The sequence below is a fragment of the Monopterus albus genome, unplaced genomic scaffold (genome assembly GCF_001952655.1).
Source record: "Monopterus albus unplaced genomic scaffold, M_albus_1.0 scaffold50.1, whole genome shotgun sequence".
Taxonomy (NCBI): domain Eukaryota; kingdom Metazoa; phylum Chordata; class Actinopteri; order Synbranchiformes; family Synbranchidae; genus Monopterus; species Monopterus albus.
The window spans coordinates 2,374,310-2,393,551 of record NW_018127930.1 but is presented as its reverse complement, the minus strand read 5'-3'; the positions used below and the strand labels follow the sequence as shown (position 1 = coordinate 2,393,551).

Genomic DNA, 19,242 nt, shown 5'->3' with positions numbered 1-19,242 from the left:
TATCTGTGGAAATTGATGTTTCAATGACTGATCAGACTTTGTGAAGGACACTGCATGAGGTCAGCTTCTATGGATGGCATCCAAGAAGAAAATCATTGCTCATAAAACAGTACAAAACCACTGATTAAATTTTGCCAAGGAACATGAATGATGAATCTTGGCAGTGCATTCTTCGGTCAGACTAGACAAAACCAAAATAAATGTGTTTTGCAGGGGTGCAGCTAGAGATTTTGGGCCCCATGAAAGAATATGACATCAGCCTTTGTGAGGATGTGTGTGCCCACCAAGACCTTCTGCACATACAACAACAACAACCCCTGGTTCACAGCAAAGCTCAAACAGCTCTGTCATTCCAGGGAGGAGGCCTACAGAAGTGAGGACAATATCCTGTACAGCCAGAAACACACTGACAAGGGAGATCAGAGAAATCAGGGTAGCAATGAAGAGCTACTCTGAAAAGCTGAAAAACTAGTTTTCAGCCACCCTAAACACACATATGTAAAAGATCTGTATAAATGATATACCTACTGTAAAAGTGGTTGCTTACTAGGCAAATTAAACATATACAAAATACAGGCTACACACACACGTGCACTGGCTCATAGCAAACCCAGATTTACACAATACATGCTGTATTTATTTATTTATGTATTTATTATGTTTTACATTTATAGTTGTGGTGGACATGCAGGTCCTCTACCATCCCCCAGGCGGTGCTGTGCACACCTTCTTCCCAAAGCCTTGTCAGGAAGAGGGCAGAAGAGATTTCGGCAGACCCCTCACATCCTGGACACAAGCTGTTTGAACTCCTCTCCTCTGGATGGTGCTACAGGTCACTGTACACCAAAACAACAGTTCCTTCCCCCGTGCCATTAGTCTGATGAACAATTAATCCATGCCTATGTGACAGGACACATCAATCACCACAGTGCAATAAACTGTAAATATAATCACTGTACATATCTATCTGGAAGCTTTTACACCTAATATGTGGCACCTATATGTCTCTTTTTCTCTTCAGAATCAGAATCAGAATCAGAATCTGCTTTATTGGCCAGGTGTGTTGGACACGAGGAATTTAATTGTGGTGCACAGACTTTCAATGTGCATGTACATATCCCCATGCAAGGCAACAGCAGGGGCAAGTAAACAGTAAACCAACATAAGGCTGTGTAGTATAACAAACTAAACAGTATAAACAAGCAATAAACTGCAAACAAAGCAAAATAAATAGTATAAACAGGCAGTAAACAATGCAGACAAACAAGGGAATGTTCATTAGGAAATGAGATAAATAGGAATAACAGTTCTTCTCTGGTAAATATAATCCGGGATGGGTTGCAAAAGATCTAGAAAACTAAGAAAAACAAGAAACACAAGAGAGTTTGTGTAACCAAGGCTGCCATTGCTGTCGGTGCCCATTCTTTCTTCTACTGGTTGCACATTTCTTGATTGCACATTTTTCCTATTTGAATACACAAAGTTTTATTTTATTTGACTATTTATTGTTGCCTTACAGAGCAAATTGAGAGCCCCTGTACCTGTACAAGTTCCTTGTGTCTAATCTTGCCTGGCCCATAAAGATTCTGAAGTCATCAGTGATTAATGTTTATTTCTCCATTCAGTTTCCAAGTATAACAACTCAATTTAAAATCTAGAAACCTTTTTATTGCAAAAAAAATATATAGGCTTTATTAAATAATAAATATATCCTAATATTTCATGAACTGTTCCCATCCAGCTTGTGTCAAGATTTAAAATACACACCTTGGCCGCAAGATGTCGCCCTTTGGCTTCTTCCTTTGTGTAAATCTTCTCACACTTAGTCGACTTTTCGATGTACAGGGTGATGACGTTGACGTTACTTTTAAAATATGTATAGCCCATTTTCCCTAAAGTTTTTTAACAGCACAATTTTGTCACTGACTCTCTTGCTTTTTGGAATAACATGCAACACTAAGGGATCCTGCAAAAAAAAATCTGTCATGGTAGAATATCAGTATGCTTTAATAAAAACAGAGTCAACACTGTTAATCTCCCGGACTGGTTTGGTGTATGTATCTTTGGAGGTGCTACAGTCGCATGATCGTTTGGCCATCTAAATCTTGCATACAACACAGTCATACAGTGCATTACTTCGAGTAAATCCTGTAAATCAAACATTGTGAGATCGAAATACCCGGTCAGATTTTTTTGGTTGAAATTCTCTTGGTTGAAATTTTTAAAATGTATTTTTTACATTTCAACCAAGAGAATTTTGTTTTTAATTTATAAGCTATGTTTTTATATTACATGTCTTTCTGCGATCAGCTCAAGAAGGCAGATAAATTATCTTGCGTTTAAGGCGCAGTCCCTGAAAAGTCTATTTATTAACGCACATTTTAGCCTTTAAGTCTAACATACTTAAGAGCACTGTGTGTTTTGTATAACTGTTCCAGGGACAGCAAGGCCTTGTGTTGTTCTACGCAAATTTCCACCTGCAGGTTGGCCTTTTCATTGGCTGAAACCACAGTCAGATTCCACTGCGAAATTATCTGATTGAAAATCAGGGAGGGGAGAGAAGAAAGAGCGACAAGTGTGATGCTTTTACTCTGCTTTGCTTTTCTGACTTTTAGGAAAGGATTTTGTGTACGCATTTTCCTTCGCTGAGCCGATTCATATAAATAAAAAAACAAGGGAATATTTTTTTGCTACACGTTGAACTTCGAAGGGAACCCGTTCAGCTAACGGTGAGTAACCACCGAATGGAAAAGAAAAGTGGAAGCCAAGCTGGAGCGAAAGTTTTGCGAAGTTTTAGGTTACTGGGCTTCGTTTGCATGAGTAGCAAGGTCGTGTAAATTGTTAAAAAAACAATGTAATTGTTTTTAAATAATGTTTTAAATAAGCTTTAAAAATCTTTAGTCTTAGACAAGCTGATGTTACAAATAATTTACTTTGGGCATAGGTTTTAGATCAAATGTTTTATGCACTTTTGCTATAACTGACTTGCTCAGCGTGTTTTTGTCATAAAATAAAGTTTTTAAGCGTTACTTTTTCTGGTGTAGGATCACCATGCCCCGTTCATTTCTGGTGAAAAACAAAAGGTGCATGTCCTATAATATTCACCGATCATATGAAGACGAGCCAAAGGCGCCGATATGTACAGGTAAGACTGGCAAAAAGTAATTTTATCTGTATATGTGAGGAAAGCAAAATCTAGGACAATTAAAAACACTACCGCTGCTTTACTGCTGTTTACAAGCTAACTAATTTGAAGCAGCTGAATGTCGATTTTTAAGCATCTTTAAAAACATATGCATTCATTCAGATAATTAGCTCATACATCGATCTCCAGTACTGAATATCAAGCTATGCAATTGAATATACAATCTATTTTTTATTTAATGTTATTTAATACTGTATGTCTTCAAGAGGAATTGCAGGGTTTTGCTTGTATAATGTATAATTACACAGTATAATGTTTTTTGCTTGAGTCAATCACACTTTTATTTGATGTGGATTTGCAGAAGCCCCACCAGAGGTTCAGAGCACAGACTCTTCAGGTAGACCTCAGTCTGAGGACCAGTCTTCCTCTCCAGATCACAGCTCGTTTAAAAAGGAGGAGGTAAAGCTTGAATGCTCCTTTCCTGTTCATCCTGAGCCAACCAGGCCCCCTGTCGCTCCCACACAGCCATACTACCTAAATGGTGAGCTACCAGTGCATTTATCTCCATCTTTTTCTTCTAAGTCCACAGTATAACTTTTAATCCTGTAAAATTGTTTTGTGTGTGTGCATGTGTACTTTCAGAGCCTCACATGGCAGAATTCCCTCCTTATTACAAGCCATCGTACGCCTGGGAGTCGGTTCCTTCCTCCTACAATCTCCATCAGATAAGTTTCAGCCCCACAGTGCTGCAGCACACCAGCAGTCCGTACAGTGCACACATCAGCCGCAGTCCACAGCCTCAGCAGCCTCTGGACTGCAGCACACACTACTCCCCCACCTCCAACACCTACCACTGTATCACCTGTGACAAGGTATGCACCACATGTTAACCTCACACCTACACAGACAACATGTAGAGACATTTTGGATGAAATTTGTGGCTTCTGGCTTCCAACCATATGCATACAAGCTGTCAAATGTGGACATGTTTTAGACTGGTTTTAAGATTGTCAGCAGCCTTTGCTGATGGACAAACTCTGTTTCAGGTGTTCTCAACACCCCACGGACTGGAGGTTCATGTCAGGAGGTCACACAGTGGAACAAGACCTTTTGGCTGCAGCATCTGCAGAAAAACCTTCGGTCATGCATTCAGTCTGGAGCAGCACATGAATGTCCACTCTCAGGTATATCAGTGACTGTAAAATATTAGCTACTTCATTTTAAAAGGGCACACCAGTGATTTAGAAATGCACTTTCATGAAGTTTAGGGGACCTGCGAGAGACAGAGACAAAGAGAATGGCCCAAATCAGAGCAGCAGAAGCTAAGTTACTCAGAATTTTCATTCATACCCTTGATTAGACTCTCCATGCCTGGTAAATGTACACATCTTTCAATCTCAATGACTCCAGTTGGTAACCGCAGGCTTTATGTTAAACGTTTGTCTTCTCAGTGTTCAAGCTTAGATGAGCCTGGTGACATCACTATGACATGATAATGATAATGACATCATCAGGGTTATTTTCTCAGACTTGATCAGAGCTCCTCCAGACACACAACTTTTAAAAAAAGGTTGTTCTTTGGCATTTTTGTCTTTCTCTGATCTATAATTCTATGACAACTGGGCTGGTGAAGATCATGTTATATGATCAGGGCAGCTACAAAACAAACCTTCTGGTGAGGCTGTTTTGCACCTGCTGCTTCCTAGGCTGAGAATGAATTTTGACATGCAGCTTTCCTAGCATTCTGCTCATTTGTTGATAATTCTGTAACAGTTTTCCTGCTTTTTGACTTTGATCAGGAAAAAAGCTTTGAGTGCAAGATGTGCGGCAAATCGTTCAAGCGGTCCTCCACTCTCTCCACACATTTGCTCATCCACTCGGACACAAGGCCTTACCCCTGCCAGTACTGCGGCAAGAGGTTCCACCAGAAGTCTGATATGAAGAAACACACATACATTCACACCGGTAAATATGTTCAGTTATTTTATTTTGGGTGGCCATATTTTTATGGTGCTACTAAAAAACTAAAACCATCTGTGGCTCCTCTTGCTGTAATCATCTGCTTCCCAGGTGCAGCATGCAGGAATCGTTTCCAGGAGTAATATAACTGCTGATAAATCAGAAAAAAAACGTAAACAAATGTCCTGTTAATTTGCATATCCAGTTTTCCTACTTCATGCAGAGCTCTATGAAAGGAAGTCTATGCAGTCCACAGTTTGTTAAGTGCTTGTCAAATCTGAACAATGTCATGCTTCTTCACTAATACAACAAGGACATGATGCACTATTTCTGGTGTGGGTGACAAGCCTCATCTGCACCTCCTTTATTTAAATCATTTGAAATTCATCCAAGATTTCACTATTGTGTGTTTAATGTTGTAGGTGAAAAGCCTCACAAATGCCAAGTGTGTGGTAAAGCATTCAGCCAGAGCTCCAACCTAATCACCCACAGCAGGAAACACACAGGCTTCAAACCGTTTGGATGTGACCTTTGTTCCAAGGGCTTCCAGAGAAAAGTGGATCTCCGCAGGCACAATGAGAGCCAGCACGGCATGAAGTGAGGACAAAACGAGCATGAGACCCACAGCTTCACAGTGGCAAGTGTTTGTACATGCACAGTAAAATTCTGTTAAAACAATGTGGTCATACTGATGTAATCTAAAAATCTGATGTATTTTGTCTTTATAAATAAGGAAGCTGTGAACTCAAATTCTGATTGAAGGTGATTTAAATTCAGGAAAATGTCAAATGTATGAAGAATTGTTTAAAATGCATTTAGTTAATATATTGGAAGGCATCTTCTTTTAAAGGTGTGTTTAGAAGTGGATGAATGGAAGATGTCATTTATATTTAAAATATGCTTTTGGCATTTTAGTTAAAACAACAACAACAACAATAGCAAGAATGTCACTTTTAGTTTGCTATAATTTAAGATGTGCTCGAGCAATGTAAATTAGCCAGAGTCTGTATGTGTGTTGATACTGTAAGCGCTTTGCATGAGCAGGAAAATCCTTGGTTGTTCTGTTAGAATAGAGCCAAATACAATATGCAATCTTGCTACAAGGTAAAATACATGCACAGTGTTTGTCTAAGATGAAAGGATGAGCACTGTAAATACACTTTTTCTCCATGTTTGATTCTTTCCATGTGTTTTTCTGACTCACTGTCCTGTCAGAGCAGGATGTAGCATAACTACATGGCTGTGGCCTCAGGTGGAAATCTCTTGCAGGACCAGAGATAGTGTGTGAATTCAAATAACACACCTGGAACGCCATGCAAATCCGAGGCCAGGGAGCTATTCATTCCTGAGAGTTTGCTAGAAAGTGGATGAGGGAAAGTTTTATGTTGTCACATGAGATATGTCATTGTGTATGATATTCAGCAGCTTCTTTGCATTTACTGGAGGGACAAAAGCAGCTCTAGAGTCTCAGTAAAAAAATCAAAATTGCACAAATGGTCAGGTTGACCATAATGAATTTTGGCCACACACACATGCTTGCATCCAGTGTAGTTGCTTGGGGGGCAACAACCGGAAGGTTAAAGGTTCAAACCTCAGTGCCTGCAGTCCATGTATCAAAGTGTCCTTGGGCAAGACACTGAACCCCCACAAGTTGCCTGTGATGGCGGCACATATACACACAGTGGCCTGGGGCCCTCGGCTCCAAACAAAATTTCGCTGTACGTGCTACAATAAAATAAAACTTCTTCTTGGCCTTCATAGGTCACTGAGTCTAATGGGATACAGGAATTACTAAGAGGCTCTTGAAGAGGGATTGATTACTTAGTCAACCGTCACCACACCCAGACTGTTGGATTACTTCAACAAACAAATGGCAGCTCTAACGAAGACTCACCACCTTCCTCAAACACCAAACCTGTAAACTGCTTGAGGCAAATCAGATCATTACTTGAGCTGCTTCAATCTGACACGAAGCAGGTGAAACAGCGTAAGAATTTGTAAAAATGGTTTTTAAAGACAGACCAGCTGCTGCATTAAAAAAAAAACTGGCTAAATGTACTGTATAGTATATAGTACTGAAAAATGCATAATAAAGCCTAATTAAAATGTCTATCTTGCCTTATTTTCCAGGCTTTTTGAGAAAAGTTAGCTAAATTAAACACATCACAATTAAGCAGCTGATTCAGTTTTTGAATGTCTGTACACTACATAATGGCAGGGTTTTTGTTGGGCCATTTCATGGAAAAGTGACTCTCTTGAATTATTATAATTTTGACAGGACAAAATAAAACTGGACTCACATTCCTCTTGACCCAAATAACACAACTCAGACGACTGATTTTCCTCCTGACTGTTTTTAAATAACAATCCTCGATGGCCAGAGAAATGCCGGGTCTCAACTAAAGATCTTTGAATTCTAGCTGAATGAAATCTAACTTAGCACGATTCACAGAAAAACCTTGGCATCCACATGCTTAGATCATCTACAAAATAAAAGATGGGATCACAATTTCAAGTGAAAATTTGTCTTCAGGGGAAGTCACTGCTGTGGAAATCAGTGTCTGCACATGGAACAGATGAGACATGAGGGCTTACTGTCAGGCAAACAAATCTGAGGGCTTTATGCAAAATTTGTTTATACTACCAGGGCAACAGGACTCGTTGGAATCCTGTATAACAGTTAGATCTGCTGCTGCATCCTGGTGGGAAGAGACAGGGAAAATCAAAATCCTGCACAGGTAACTAAGAGAAAAGACAGAGGATCATATTGGGTGGGACTAAACAAACAGGACGTAGGTCCTGAAAGGGGAGGGGTGATTCTGTTGAGGTGGCCTGGGGGGAAACGGGAGAAAATGAAGAAAGCGTGTAGGCCTGCATACACCTGCCAAATTCTTTCACTGATGAAGAGGGGTATAGGTGTGAAAACGTGAGGGTTTAAGTAAGAGTGGCAGGAACTGTGCTGGTGTTGTTGTGGTTATCCAGCCCTTGTTGATTTGCATATGGGTGTTCCCTAAGGTACTATGGTATCCTAAAAGTTGCAATTTTGCTTGATTTTCTTTCTAACTGTTTGGCTCGTATTAAGCTTAACCTGGGAACAGCCAAAAGTACTGGAACAAAAAAGGCTTTTACATGTAAAGGTACGAAGATATGGAGCTAGTTTTATATTTTAAGTGTTGTTTGCAGAGTGACATATATTCATTATTATGCCTGCATGTTTCTGCGTGAACAATGGAGTCACTGCAGAATCTGCCACCAGAAACAGCCTCAGCATTAGCAACCACTGGTGATCTACCAAATCTGTTTCACACAGTAAAGACAACCAACAGATTAAAAATCAAGATTCAGGGCCATGTCTTGCATGCCCCAATGCAAGTGTGGCTCTGTCTGTCAGAGGCCCCCCCACACACACACAGACACTAGGCAAAACAGAGCTAAAATTTGCTTTGCAAATTGGTTCTATGCAAATGAATCCTAACCAGTACTGCGGAAATGCTGTAGGATGGGAAGATGGCTGAAGTCACCTGAGGCAACAGTGACACATTCATGGCAGGCAGCGGGAGATCGCAGAGAAAGGCCACTTTCTCCTTGTGAGATCAAACAAATTTCAGGGGAATCTGAGTCATTATTTACTGTTATGAGACATCTATCACTAACCAGTCCCTCACAACTTGTGTCTCCAACTGGCTCTGTTTTGGACATTCAAAATCTTCCTACTGGCTCTACATTTAATCTATGTTGTCTGGTTCAGCAATTTAGGATCAAAATAATTTACTTTTCTTGTTTCTCGGTGTGTATTGCAACATTCTTACAAGAATTTAAACAGAAACCATTTCTGTCCTTCAGCTCAAAAATAGAAAATGACCAGTTTGAGACCAAGACTACTAGTTCATTAGGTAGAACCTAACAGTAGTGAAATAACTGGATGGTCTCTTTCTGTGGCTTTCTAAAATTAAAATTCAGGAGCGTGTGGCTTTTATTACAAGATTAAATTAGGCATGATAATATTTTTTTATTAAATGCCAGGGGAACACTTGTCCTCCATGGGACCTAAAACAGCACTAGATAAACACACAAGAGGAAATGCACTGTGGACAAATTTATGGAGTAATGAACTTCAGTTTATGAGTTTTCTTGTTGGACCGACTCACATCAAACACATTTTATTAATAGACAAATGCAACAAAAAATAAAAGTAAGCCCTAAAATGAATAAAACATAGAATTGTGTTGTGTCTGTAAAGTCAGTGTTGAATGAAATGCTGCTGATCCATCACTTTGTTTTTTTAAAACTGACAGAATGGTCCAAACAGAAAACAAAGCCAGCAGCAGATTTCCTCTGGAGAAAGTAAGATGCTGTATGTTCATATCCGCAGTTTTGGGGTCTGATACTGTTTGACTGCCAGTGGCACTGTGTTGTGGTTGTGCCCTATAGATAAGTACAGTGATGACGTTTACAAAACGCCACACCTACTACGTGGCTTACAAGAGAGATGAGGGGAAAGCAATAAACATTTCCTGTGGTTGCTATAAATACTATATTTTGTCAATTTTGAAGCTTAATGGTTGTTGAATTCTTTGTCCTTGTCACTGTGTGTCTTCATTGAGCGCTGCCAGTTACTAAAGGCTTTATTCACAGCTCATTATTTTGTAACAAAGATTTATTTATTGACACACCCCAAAATGGAAGAGTCTGTGTGCTGATAAATAATGTCAGAGCATAAACTATGGATATGGTGTAAACTGCAATGGTGGAGGCTGATACTGGCTGGTGTGTCCTGGGTAGGCTACACAGTAGCCTTGGATGTAAGCAGAAGCCATGTGACATCCTCCTCTGTGTCACTATGTTTTCCTGTCAAAACTGTCAGATAAAGGCAAGCATAAAAGTGCCTTTTTTCATTGTGGCTCTGGGAATGGCAATATCTAGTGAAATGTCTTAATATCTATTGGCTGAATTGCCATTAAATTTAGTATGGAAATTCAGAAAATAAATCCTGATAATGAACATCTCCTCTAAGCAATTAAATGCACCCTTGATCCACTCAGTAAACACAGTGGTTTTGGTGCTACAGCCTTACTTGATCTGGTATGACCAGTTATGTTAGTAAATCAACGAACACATTAAACTAGAATGATGAACATGGGGAACTTTATAAACAAATGTTTTACTTGCTTAAAATGTTAGCATTGTCACTGTGAGTATGTCACCATATAAAGTAGCATTAGCTCAAAGCAAGCTCCTCTGTGACCAAGTACCTTCTCAGGGAGGCACTAGCATCCACTGGTGTATTGTACTGAACTATATATTCTTAGTATTTTCTTGTGTGACAGCTGTGGGCAAATTTTCACATCACAACCACTTGTATAAAAAAAAAAAATACAGCCAATGCAATCACTGATCATCTTTCATTTTGCCTGCACAAAGTGGATAGGCTTTGTGGGTATGACCAAATGGCTGCATCACACATCCAAATATGGCCTTACATATAAACTACCTTTCCAACTGACAAACAGCCAGCTGCAGGTCCAGAGGCATGAAGGTCCAGAAGTTGAAGGGATGACAGGAGATATGGGACTTAAGTGAGAAGTCAGACTGAATGTCAGCACAGGGGTGAAATCTGAAGGCAGCAGGCTCTTCCAGGGTGAGTCAGCCAGTTTAGGCTGTCTGATAACCTTATCATGGCCTCTCCATGCTCTAACGGTTTGAACAGGCCAGAAGAGGCAGGGAGGAGTGGACAGGACTTTGACTAAGATAGCACCAAAAGCTGGATGAACATTCAATGTAGGAGGGCCCCCCCTGGAGAAAGGGAGAAAATAAAGACATACAGAGATCATCAAAATCTTCACTCCACCACAGCACACAACTGATTGTCAGTCAGTGCGTTCTGTACCCACCTCCTTAATAAACAATGAGCTTCAACCCATGGACCTGCAAAGGCTAAATATTGCTATTTACTGTATCTCTTTGCTCTGATAGTATTCAGTGAAACAGTAGAACACCTACAAGAACACATTTAATAGCGTGAATAGCAAACACTGTGTCAAAACAAACTGAGTTAAATAAATTGCAAAGAAAAAGACTTTCCAGAAACACATTGATTGTCTAAGAACTGTATTATAGAGAGTTATGATTTAAATTGATATGGACCAGTTCTAATGTTCCTGGAATTGTCAAGTCTGTCCTTTAGAGTAAAGTTTATCCATTAAAAAGTGGAGGGTACCTGACAAACTCAAGTTTTCCACTGTTACAGTAAAACATCCTCATGGGTATGATGCCGAAAGTGATAGGCTCTTTTCACAGAAATCATTTATTAAATTTGTCATAGTAGGAAATGCACACACTAATAACAGTAAGCTGAAATTTAGAAAGGCATCATTATATTTTTTTATTATACTTGTGCTTTTGCTATTCAACAGTAATGTGTGCAGTGAAAAGGGTCCATTGTCGTAGCCAGAATCAGATAATCATAATCAAGCCAAGTCAAGTCAAGATTTTTATTTGCCATGTATGAACAAACAGACAGTCTAGGCATATAGGAATTCTTGTGCAGCTCTTTTTTGGAGTCAGGTAAGGAGTCAAAAGCCAGAAAGAACACTTAGTCAGTATCAGTTTGATCCTTGTTTATCCAGTATAGAAATTGATCCAGGACCTGTTAGCCTACCTATTAATTAATTAACTGCTTTTCATCTTTGAACTAATCTAGGATAAACATATCCAAGACATGTCCCTGTACTGGAAAAACATGAATGCAACACCATTAAGTTTATATTTCATTAGGTGTGGACAGACAGTTATGGAAGTTACAGTATTTTTTCAATCTATTCAACGTGAATCCAGCATTCCAGCAGTCAACTTGAACCTTCAGTTCCATTATCACACAGACATCTGACATGACAAAACAAATACAAAAAGGCACCAGAATGCAAGACTGTTTAAAAAAGATAAAAGAGAAAATTCTAATAGCCCAACTCCAATGAAGGTGAAAATATGATTGCTGTAGACCCATACTGTTAAAATCTTGTGTTAAGCCGTGTCCCTTAAAAGCATGTGAAAAGGAGACAGACTAGAATCAAAGTAAATACAGTGTCAGACGAAGTTTCATACCAATAAAATATTTTTAACTATTTTTTTTAGATTTTTTTTGTTACTTTGCACTGGGTCAATTTGACCCAGAACATAACAGGAAGGTTAAATAACTTTGTAAACACACAGGCATAACTATTCCTTCAGTCTCTTTTCTTCTCTCAGGGGATGACAGTATGTTGACAGTTCTTGGGAGGGACAGCACACAAATCCTATTTAATTTGGTCCCTGTGACAACAGTGTCTGTCTCCTTCTGACAATAGATGTCTTTCCAGCAGTTAGAAAAACCCTGTCATGAGTATAAAATAACGATACATAGATAGCTTGTTCAGACAGACTCTTGAAAGAGCATTCAAAGGGATTCAGGAACTAGTGTTGTTTACCTTTAATAGAGGTTCAGTGATATTCCCATGGCGCAGAAAATCTCCTTAGTCGACTGCATTTTGGTTGGTTATTCGCCGCCACCGTGCGGCCAAAATCCGTTTAGCAGCAGCCATGTTTTGTTACGCATAGTGAGTTGTTTTTTGTTGTTGTTGTTGTTTTGTTTTTGTTTTTACCGATATTTAGTAGAAAGCACACAGTGCAAGGGACATGGGATGGTCTGCATAATCTAAAAACAGTAGGCCATTTAGCAGTGCATTATTTAAGATCTTTATAAGATAAGATCTAAAAGAAAAAGTAGAAGAACAAAGGGCAGAATTCCAACATAATCTAGAGGAGGATCGACAAGATTTGGCAACTGGATGTTCAACTTAAATAGTCATATTAGTTGTTGTTGTTTTTTTTGTTGTTTTTTTGTTTTTTTTTTGTAACCAATGGGTCCGTGCATTTTTGATAGACAAAGGAGAAAAACGTTTGGGTCGAGAGGAGCTCGTGGAACTATATGTGTGTACAAGCGTTTCCGCTCGGTGTTATTTTGCGCTTGGAATAGTTCACGCCGATATAACTGGGGGACTTCACGAGTGTTTCAGTGTGTTTTCTTATATGTGATTTCTTGCTTCGCTGCCAGTATGGCAGATTCCACGGAGCCGAAGCTGGATTTTTCGCTAAAAGAGCTGACAATTTCTCGTCAGAGTGAAGCTGTGCCCGGCAGCTCGTTCACCGTGGAGATGCGGAACAACAGACTGGTGTGTGTGGAGTATCCGGCGGTGGTTACCAGTGTGGACAAGATGCTGGAGACTCTCGGGGGTGAACAAGCAGTGTCCAAAGTAAGTAGAGCACAGGTCGTGCGAGTGTCACCAAAAAGTTTATTAGCTTTACTTCGAGTACCTCAGCACGTCTCACATACAGTTAGCTTTAGCTACAGTTCACAAAGCCTCGTTTATCTCACTAGGCTATAGTTTTATTAACGTCAACTTACTGCTATCTACATAGTTTTGTAACGTGTATTATCATAAGATCGTGTATTGATTGGGATTTTGAACTTATAATAACATTGCTTGATAGTTAGTCATAATGCTAAGTTATGTGACAGAAGAGTGTCAGCAAGAATCAAAGGAAAGGTGTACAAGACAGTAGTGAGACCAGCTATGCTGTATGGGTTAGAGCCTGTAGCAGTGAGGAAAAGACAAGAGGCAGAGATGAGGATGTTGAGGTTCTCTTTAGGAGTGACCAGGATGGACAGGATTAGGAATGAGCACATCAGAGGGACAGCTCAGGTTGGTTGTTTTGGGGACAAGGTCAGAGAGGCCAGATTGAGATGGTTTGGACATGTGCAGAGGAGGGATAGTGGTTATATTGGTAGAAGGATGGAGATGCAAGGCAAGAGGTCAAGGGGAAGGCCAAAGAGGAGATATATGGATGTGCTAAAAGAGGACATGAAGTTAATTGGGGTAAGAGCAGAGGATGCCGAGGATAGAGTTATGTGGAAACAGATGATTCGCTGTGGCGACCCCTAATGGGAACAACTGGGAGTAGAAGAAAATAAGCTATATGACTCTTTTGACTGGCACTAACATACATGTTTACTTAAAAAAGATTAGTTGTCTATAGTCTCAAACAGGCAGGAGCTTTAGGTTCATTATTTGGCAACTGGTTTGTGGTTATTTGATTAACTGTAATTTTCTGAAGTGTTCTGGGTTAAAATGGGCCCTGAAAGTGGACAACCTATTAAACTTGCAGGTGTCATCATCATTGCTTGGGCTGTTACTAATGCATTAATCTGATACCTGTCAGTATTTCCTGTGAATCCACAGACCTTTGCTCACCCTAACCGGCGTCTTGAGCTGCGCTACAGACCTCAGGACCCTTTCTGTCACTCTCTGTGTGGAAACCGCTTACCGTCCAGCAACCTCCTCCTCAGGGTACGGCGACGGGTGCGTAAAAAGGATCCCCAGGATGCTGAGATCCGCATGGATATACTTGGAGTCATAGGAACAACATATAAATTCCAAGGTTAGAATAAAGGTCTTCTGGTGTATGAAGTTTTTCAGCATTTCAAAGCCACAGAATATGAAATCAATTTGGTAATTTTAATCATTATTTGATCATGGCAGGAAAAAACTGACTGAACAGTTTTGGAAAAACAGAAGAGGTTGGCTGTTCTGAATACATGTTTGTTCTTTGCAGGGATGGCAGACTTTCAGTGCCTTGCTGTGCATTCAGAGAATGGAAAAGACATGTCTTTATATGACAAAATCATCCTTCACAAAACAGAGAATCAAGAGTTCTTTGAGCAGTCAATGCCTTACTTTCTTCCCCCGGCCATCTTCTCACGCCTTGACAGTCCTGTGGATTATTTCTACCGGCCTGATGTCCATCAGAGGTCGTTAAAGCATCATTTACTCAGTCAACCTAAGAGCTTTTGCATGTTTTGCACTTTTTGGTCCTGTTATCCTGTTGATCTTTTTTTATTTTCTTGTAAGCCAAAAGCATACACTGATTATAAGCCTAAATTGGCCACAATGATTCATACAGACAAACACCAGGGAAATAGAATAAGTATATTCTGATAAGCTGCATCAGCATAACAGTGAGTTTAAAGATGTAAAATTCCCAATACTAACATTCGATATACTAACAGATATAAAATAAATCAATTCAAAATTTTTACAACACAGCAGCATAATCCATTTCTTCTCCTTTCTGTTTCTAGCCAATTGCCCATCAGCAAGAAGAACTTTATTGGTTTGGCTCGCACTCGACGGCCCCATAATGCCATTTTTGTCAGCTTTAGTGATCCAACTGTGCCCACTGAATGCCTTGAGGCGGCCAAGGTTCAGTGGGCACGAGTCTGCCTGAAGGAGTCTGATAAAGAGGCTGAAGAACACTTGAAAAAGGTATGCGTGCTGCTGTAACTGTAGTCAGTGGTTACAGGAAACACAAAACACCTTTTCTTCATTAGGGTCACTGGCTTACAAAAGGAAAATATGCGTCATCATTCAGCTCAGCACAACTTTGCTTCTGACACTGCTGAAACTCTTTACTTGATTGTATATAATTTGCCTCATATTGTGCAGTGACTTGTATTCCAGTTATTTTTCCCCATTGGACCATTTTGTACAGTCACTCTGTTTACCCATAATAGTCAACAATTTTCACTCCAGCAATGGCATCTGCTCAGAGCTGGAAAATGTTACACAGGTACTTACCATCATTTTATCTTATCTAATGCCAAATTTTTTCTACTTAGATGTTTGAGAGTCGGCCCATCTGGTCACGGAATGCAGTCAAGGCCAACATCAACATCCACCCTGATAAACTGAAATTGCTGCTGCCTGTTTTTGCCTACTACATGGTGAGCTGGAGGGCACGAATATGACTGGTAGAGTGAGTAAAGTTGCATTTCAGAAGAGGAAAAAAACGTGTTCAGTGCTTTTATTGTATTGTATTTTACTTATTCATTTTTTTTCCTTTTGGCTGTTGTCATATATTTTGAAACTGTGAAACTGAAATGAAAATTGAGCACTAGGAGTACTTACTGAAGCCATACTGACATGAGGCTCTGCAGCAGCAGAACAGACAGTCTGCTGTAACAGAATTATGAAGCAGATTTTATTTAAAAATGTAATAAAATTATTACGGAGAATAATTTTTTTCAACCTCAGGCTTGCTTTGATAGGTAACAGGGCCGTGGAGAAGTCTGTGGGTGAGGCTGGGCTATGACCCCCGAAAGAACTCGGAGTCCAAGAAATACCAGCTGCTGGATTTCAGGATCCGCTGCAGCACCAAGCACGGTAAGAGCCTGAGGCAGCGCAGCATGAGAGTTAATTAACATTTATTACTGCAAGATAGTGGCTGAATGCAATGAAGTTTTATCCAAATTCATTTGTTACATTGGAGTTTTTCGTTACTACTAGCAACAGTAGTATTTAGTGATATTGAATAATGTTTTTTTTCTTTGAGTTTTTTAATAAAAAGTCAAGACCTCTCTGCCTCACACTGACTGTTGGTCTTTTTTTTTTCCACTTTTAGGGTATTCACTCTCTGACATGCCAGTGAAAGCCAAGAGGAGCGCCCTTAACTACAGTTTACCTATCACAGTCAACAAAACAGGTGAGTGGGTGAATTTATTAAGTTGTATTTATTTAGTAAACATGAAGGTCAACAAGTCGTTTTCACAGCACACATTTTGACTCCTCTTAGCAGGAAATGCACGAGTGTTACTAGTAACATTAATAACTAGTAGTTAGTAACACAAGTGTCACCACAAGTCGTGACAATGAGTCAGCATGTACAAAACCAGGATCCTGAAACTGAAGCAGCTAAATAGAATTCTGCCATCATTAATTTTAATTTTATTGTTTACACTTATGTGTTTTCTAGCTGTCCCTGGTAGGCTAGTGGTTAAGGTGCAGCGCTCTCGCCGCTGTGGCCCGGGTGGGAGTCAGGGTTGCATCAGGAAGGGCATCTGGCGTAAAACACATGCCAAATTTCATTGATTCGCTGTGGCAACCCCTAAAAATGGGAAAAGCCAAAAGTGACTTTCTTTACACTTATGTGTTTTCTACTGTGACATGTCAAAAAGTCTTCAGTGAGGAAGACCTGTAGAGAATGTGAAGGTACACCACACCATGTTGAATGTTGGGACAGGGGCGCCGTTTTGGGAGATATGCGCAGATGACACAAACACTGTAGAAGAATCCATTTCTGTCCTATCTGTGCTCAGACTGAACAATAAAGTGGATGTTTGGACATAGTTGAAGTATCTGCTACTGTATGTAGCTCTATGGGATAGTATTTATTATTTAAATTAGCTTATACATATTTGTAGTGTATATTTTTATGATGGAGCATGATCCTCACAAAATGTTGCTTTACCCAAAATTCAGCACAGCATGATGACACCTTCACATTCTCTGTTGAGGTTTAAAGTGTCTCATTCTGTCCAAAGTAACAAACAGAAAGTAGTCTCTAGAAGTCTCAGTCAATTCTTGCAAAATATAGTCAGGGCAGAGAAAGTATCTGGTTGCTGATTTGCCACATGTATATTTGGATTTAGAGTAACGGGTTACATCCATGTGTATGTACATATGAATGGCCCAATTTTTTTCACATAACCTGGTTTGTCTGAGTAACCTTATCTGTGAGCATGTGAACACACGAACTGTCAGTAATTAATGTCTCCAGTCTTGTCAGCTAGCATTATATTCTCCAGTGTGAAAAACTCAGCTTACTACCAGTAACAAGTGCTTAGTAATCTCCACCGTCTTGCTGCTGTTGGTAAGGCAAAAAGACAGTGTTTAGGAAAAACTACAGTGTTGGGTTTTTTTTCCCCAGGTCCCCAGCCAGCCAGTGTGCTGGATCTTCCAGCTCATGAGGGTTCGAGCACCAGTCGAGATCCAGTCCCAGTCACATACCAGCTGAAGGTCAGTGAATGTTCAGTAGAGCAGTTATGTGAAAGCATTGTTGGAGTATGATGCTAACATGCTAAGGAAAAGCTAAGCTTTTTTTGCTTAGCCGGTACTTTAATAAATGAGATTTAGTGGTGGCATGAATAGAAAATCAAGTATATAACAGGTTGAAGATTATATTTTGTAATTATTCAAATCAATGCTGTCTTTTTATTTGATAAGTTTTGAGCACTTTGGATCTCAGTAATTAAGGGTTGTCTCATCTGTTCTGAGATAGTCGAATGCACCGGCTGTAACAATGTCTAATGGGGAGGGTATGGGGAAGCTTTCATCACACAAAATCTATATGATCCCAGCTGCATTATGTTCTGCTCTATATTTTGCCCTGCAGGAGTCATCCTACATTTTCAGAGAGGGTATGCTGCCTCCTCACAGACAGATGTTTTACCAGCTCTGTGATTTGGATGTGGAAAGGTACATTACTGATTATACCATTCAAACATCCACAGTGTGGGTTGGAAAAGCATGTGAGCCACTAGTAATGACATCGACAAAAGCTAATTGGAGTCGGGAGTTAGAAACCAGGATGGAGTTCAGTCAGTGAAACCAGGAGGAGATGTGGGTTAGATCTCCTTTGGCTTCTAAAAAACACTCAAATGTTTTGACATACTGTTTAACAGAAGCACCTGCTGATGAAAACCATGAATCACAAACGAATGATCTCAGAAGACTTAGTGCCAAGAATTGTTTGCCAGCTCTACTGGGACAAAATTTTATGGACTCCACGCTGAATTGTTTGGGAAGAACACACTGCACAAATGGTGCATAATAAGGGCAGTGCATATCAACATGAAAACGTCCTCCCAACACTGAAGTACAGTGGAGGAAGCATCATGATTTTGGGCTGGGAAAGGGGAAAATGAATTCTCAAGTTTATCAGGGTATCATACAGAATAATGTCAGGGTGGCTGTCCACCTGCTGAAGCACAGTAGAAGTCGAGTGATGGACAATGACTGAAGTGAATCTACTAGAGAATGTCTTCAGATTAGGAAAATCCAACCCTTGGAGTGGCCCAGCCAGAGCCCAGAACCGGACCCAACAGAGATGCTGAGTTTAGAGAGTCATTCACACCAGACATCCTAGGAATATGTCTGTGCTAAAGCAGTTCTGTGACAAAGAATGGTCTGACATTCCTCCAGAATACAGTATAGGTCTGATTCACAGCTACAGGAAGTCTTTGTTTGAGGTTATTACTGCCAAAGAAA

At 39.9% G+C, this 19,242-nt stretch overlaps 2 protein-coding genes and 1 long non-coding RNA gene across 3 annotated transcripts in view; 2 read left to right on the top strand and 1 right to left on the bottom strand.

Annotated features, from left to right (window-relative positions):
- Nucleotides 1-2,484: 2,484 nt before the first annotated feature.
- Nucleotides 2,485-6,295, top strand: gfi1b (growth factor independent 1B transcription repressor). Its single transcript, XM_020601162.1, has 7 exons — nucleotides 2,485-2,729; nucleotides 3,045-3,145; nucleotides 3,507-3,686; nucleotides 3,788-4,017; nucleotides 4,192-4,329; nucleotides 4,945-5,110; nucleotides 5,527-6,295. The coding sequence occupies exons 2-7, from the start codon at nucleotides 3,052-3,054 to the stop codon at nucleotides 5,703-5,705; spliced, it is 987 nt and encodes a 328-aa protein (XP_020456818.1). The 5' UTR covers nucleotides 2,485-2,729; nucleotides 3,045-3,051; the 3' UTR covers nucleotides 5,706-6,295.
- LOC109960799 (uncharacterized) lies at nucleotides 5,141-12,916 on the bottom strand. The gene is made up of 3 exons (XR_002275046.1): nucleotides 12,568-12,916; nucleotides 10,596-10,897; nucleotides 5,141-5,255 (listed from the first exon to the last, which is right to left on the bottom strand). It is a non-coding gene; the product is annotated as an uncharacterized LOC109960799 (long non-coding RNA).
- A 180-nt stretch (nucleotides 12,917-13,096) lies between these two features.
- Nucleotides 13,097-19,242, top strand: part of gtf3c5 (general transcription factor IIIC, polypeptide 5) — an 8,362-nt gene continuing 2,216 nt past the window's right edge. Inside the window, exons 1-9 of the mRNA XM_020601161.1 lie at nucleotides 13,097-13,392; nucleotides 14,380-14,578; nucleotides 14,753-14,948; nucleotides 15,279-15,462; nucleotides 15,816-15,920; nucleotides 16,245-16,359; nucleotides 16,598-16,678; nucleotides 17,903-17,991; nucleotides 18,368-18,450. Of these exons, the coding sequence (XP_020456817.1) occupies nucleotides 13,195-13,392; nucleotides 14,380-14,578; nucleotides 14,753-14,948; nucleotides 15,279-15,462; nucleotides 15,816-15,920; nucleotides 16,245-16,359; nucleotides 16,598-16,678; nucleotides 17,903-17,991; nucleotides 18,368-18,450 (1,250 nt within the window). The 5' untranslated portion in view covers nucleotides 13,097-13,194. The remainder of the gene's footprint in view (nucleotides 13,393-14,379; nucleotides 14,579-14,752; nucleotides 14,949-15,278; nucleotides 15,463-15,815; nucleotides 15,921-16,244; nucleotides 16,360-16,597; nucleotides 16,679-17,902; nucleotides 17,992-18,367; nucleotides 18,451-19,242) is intronic.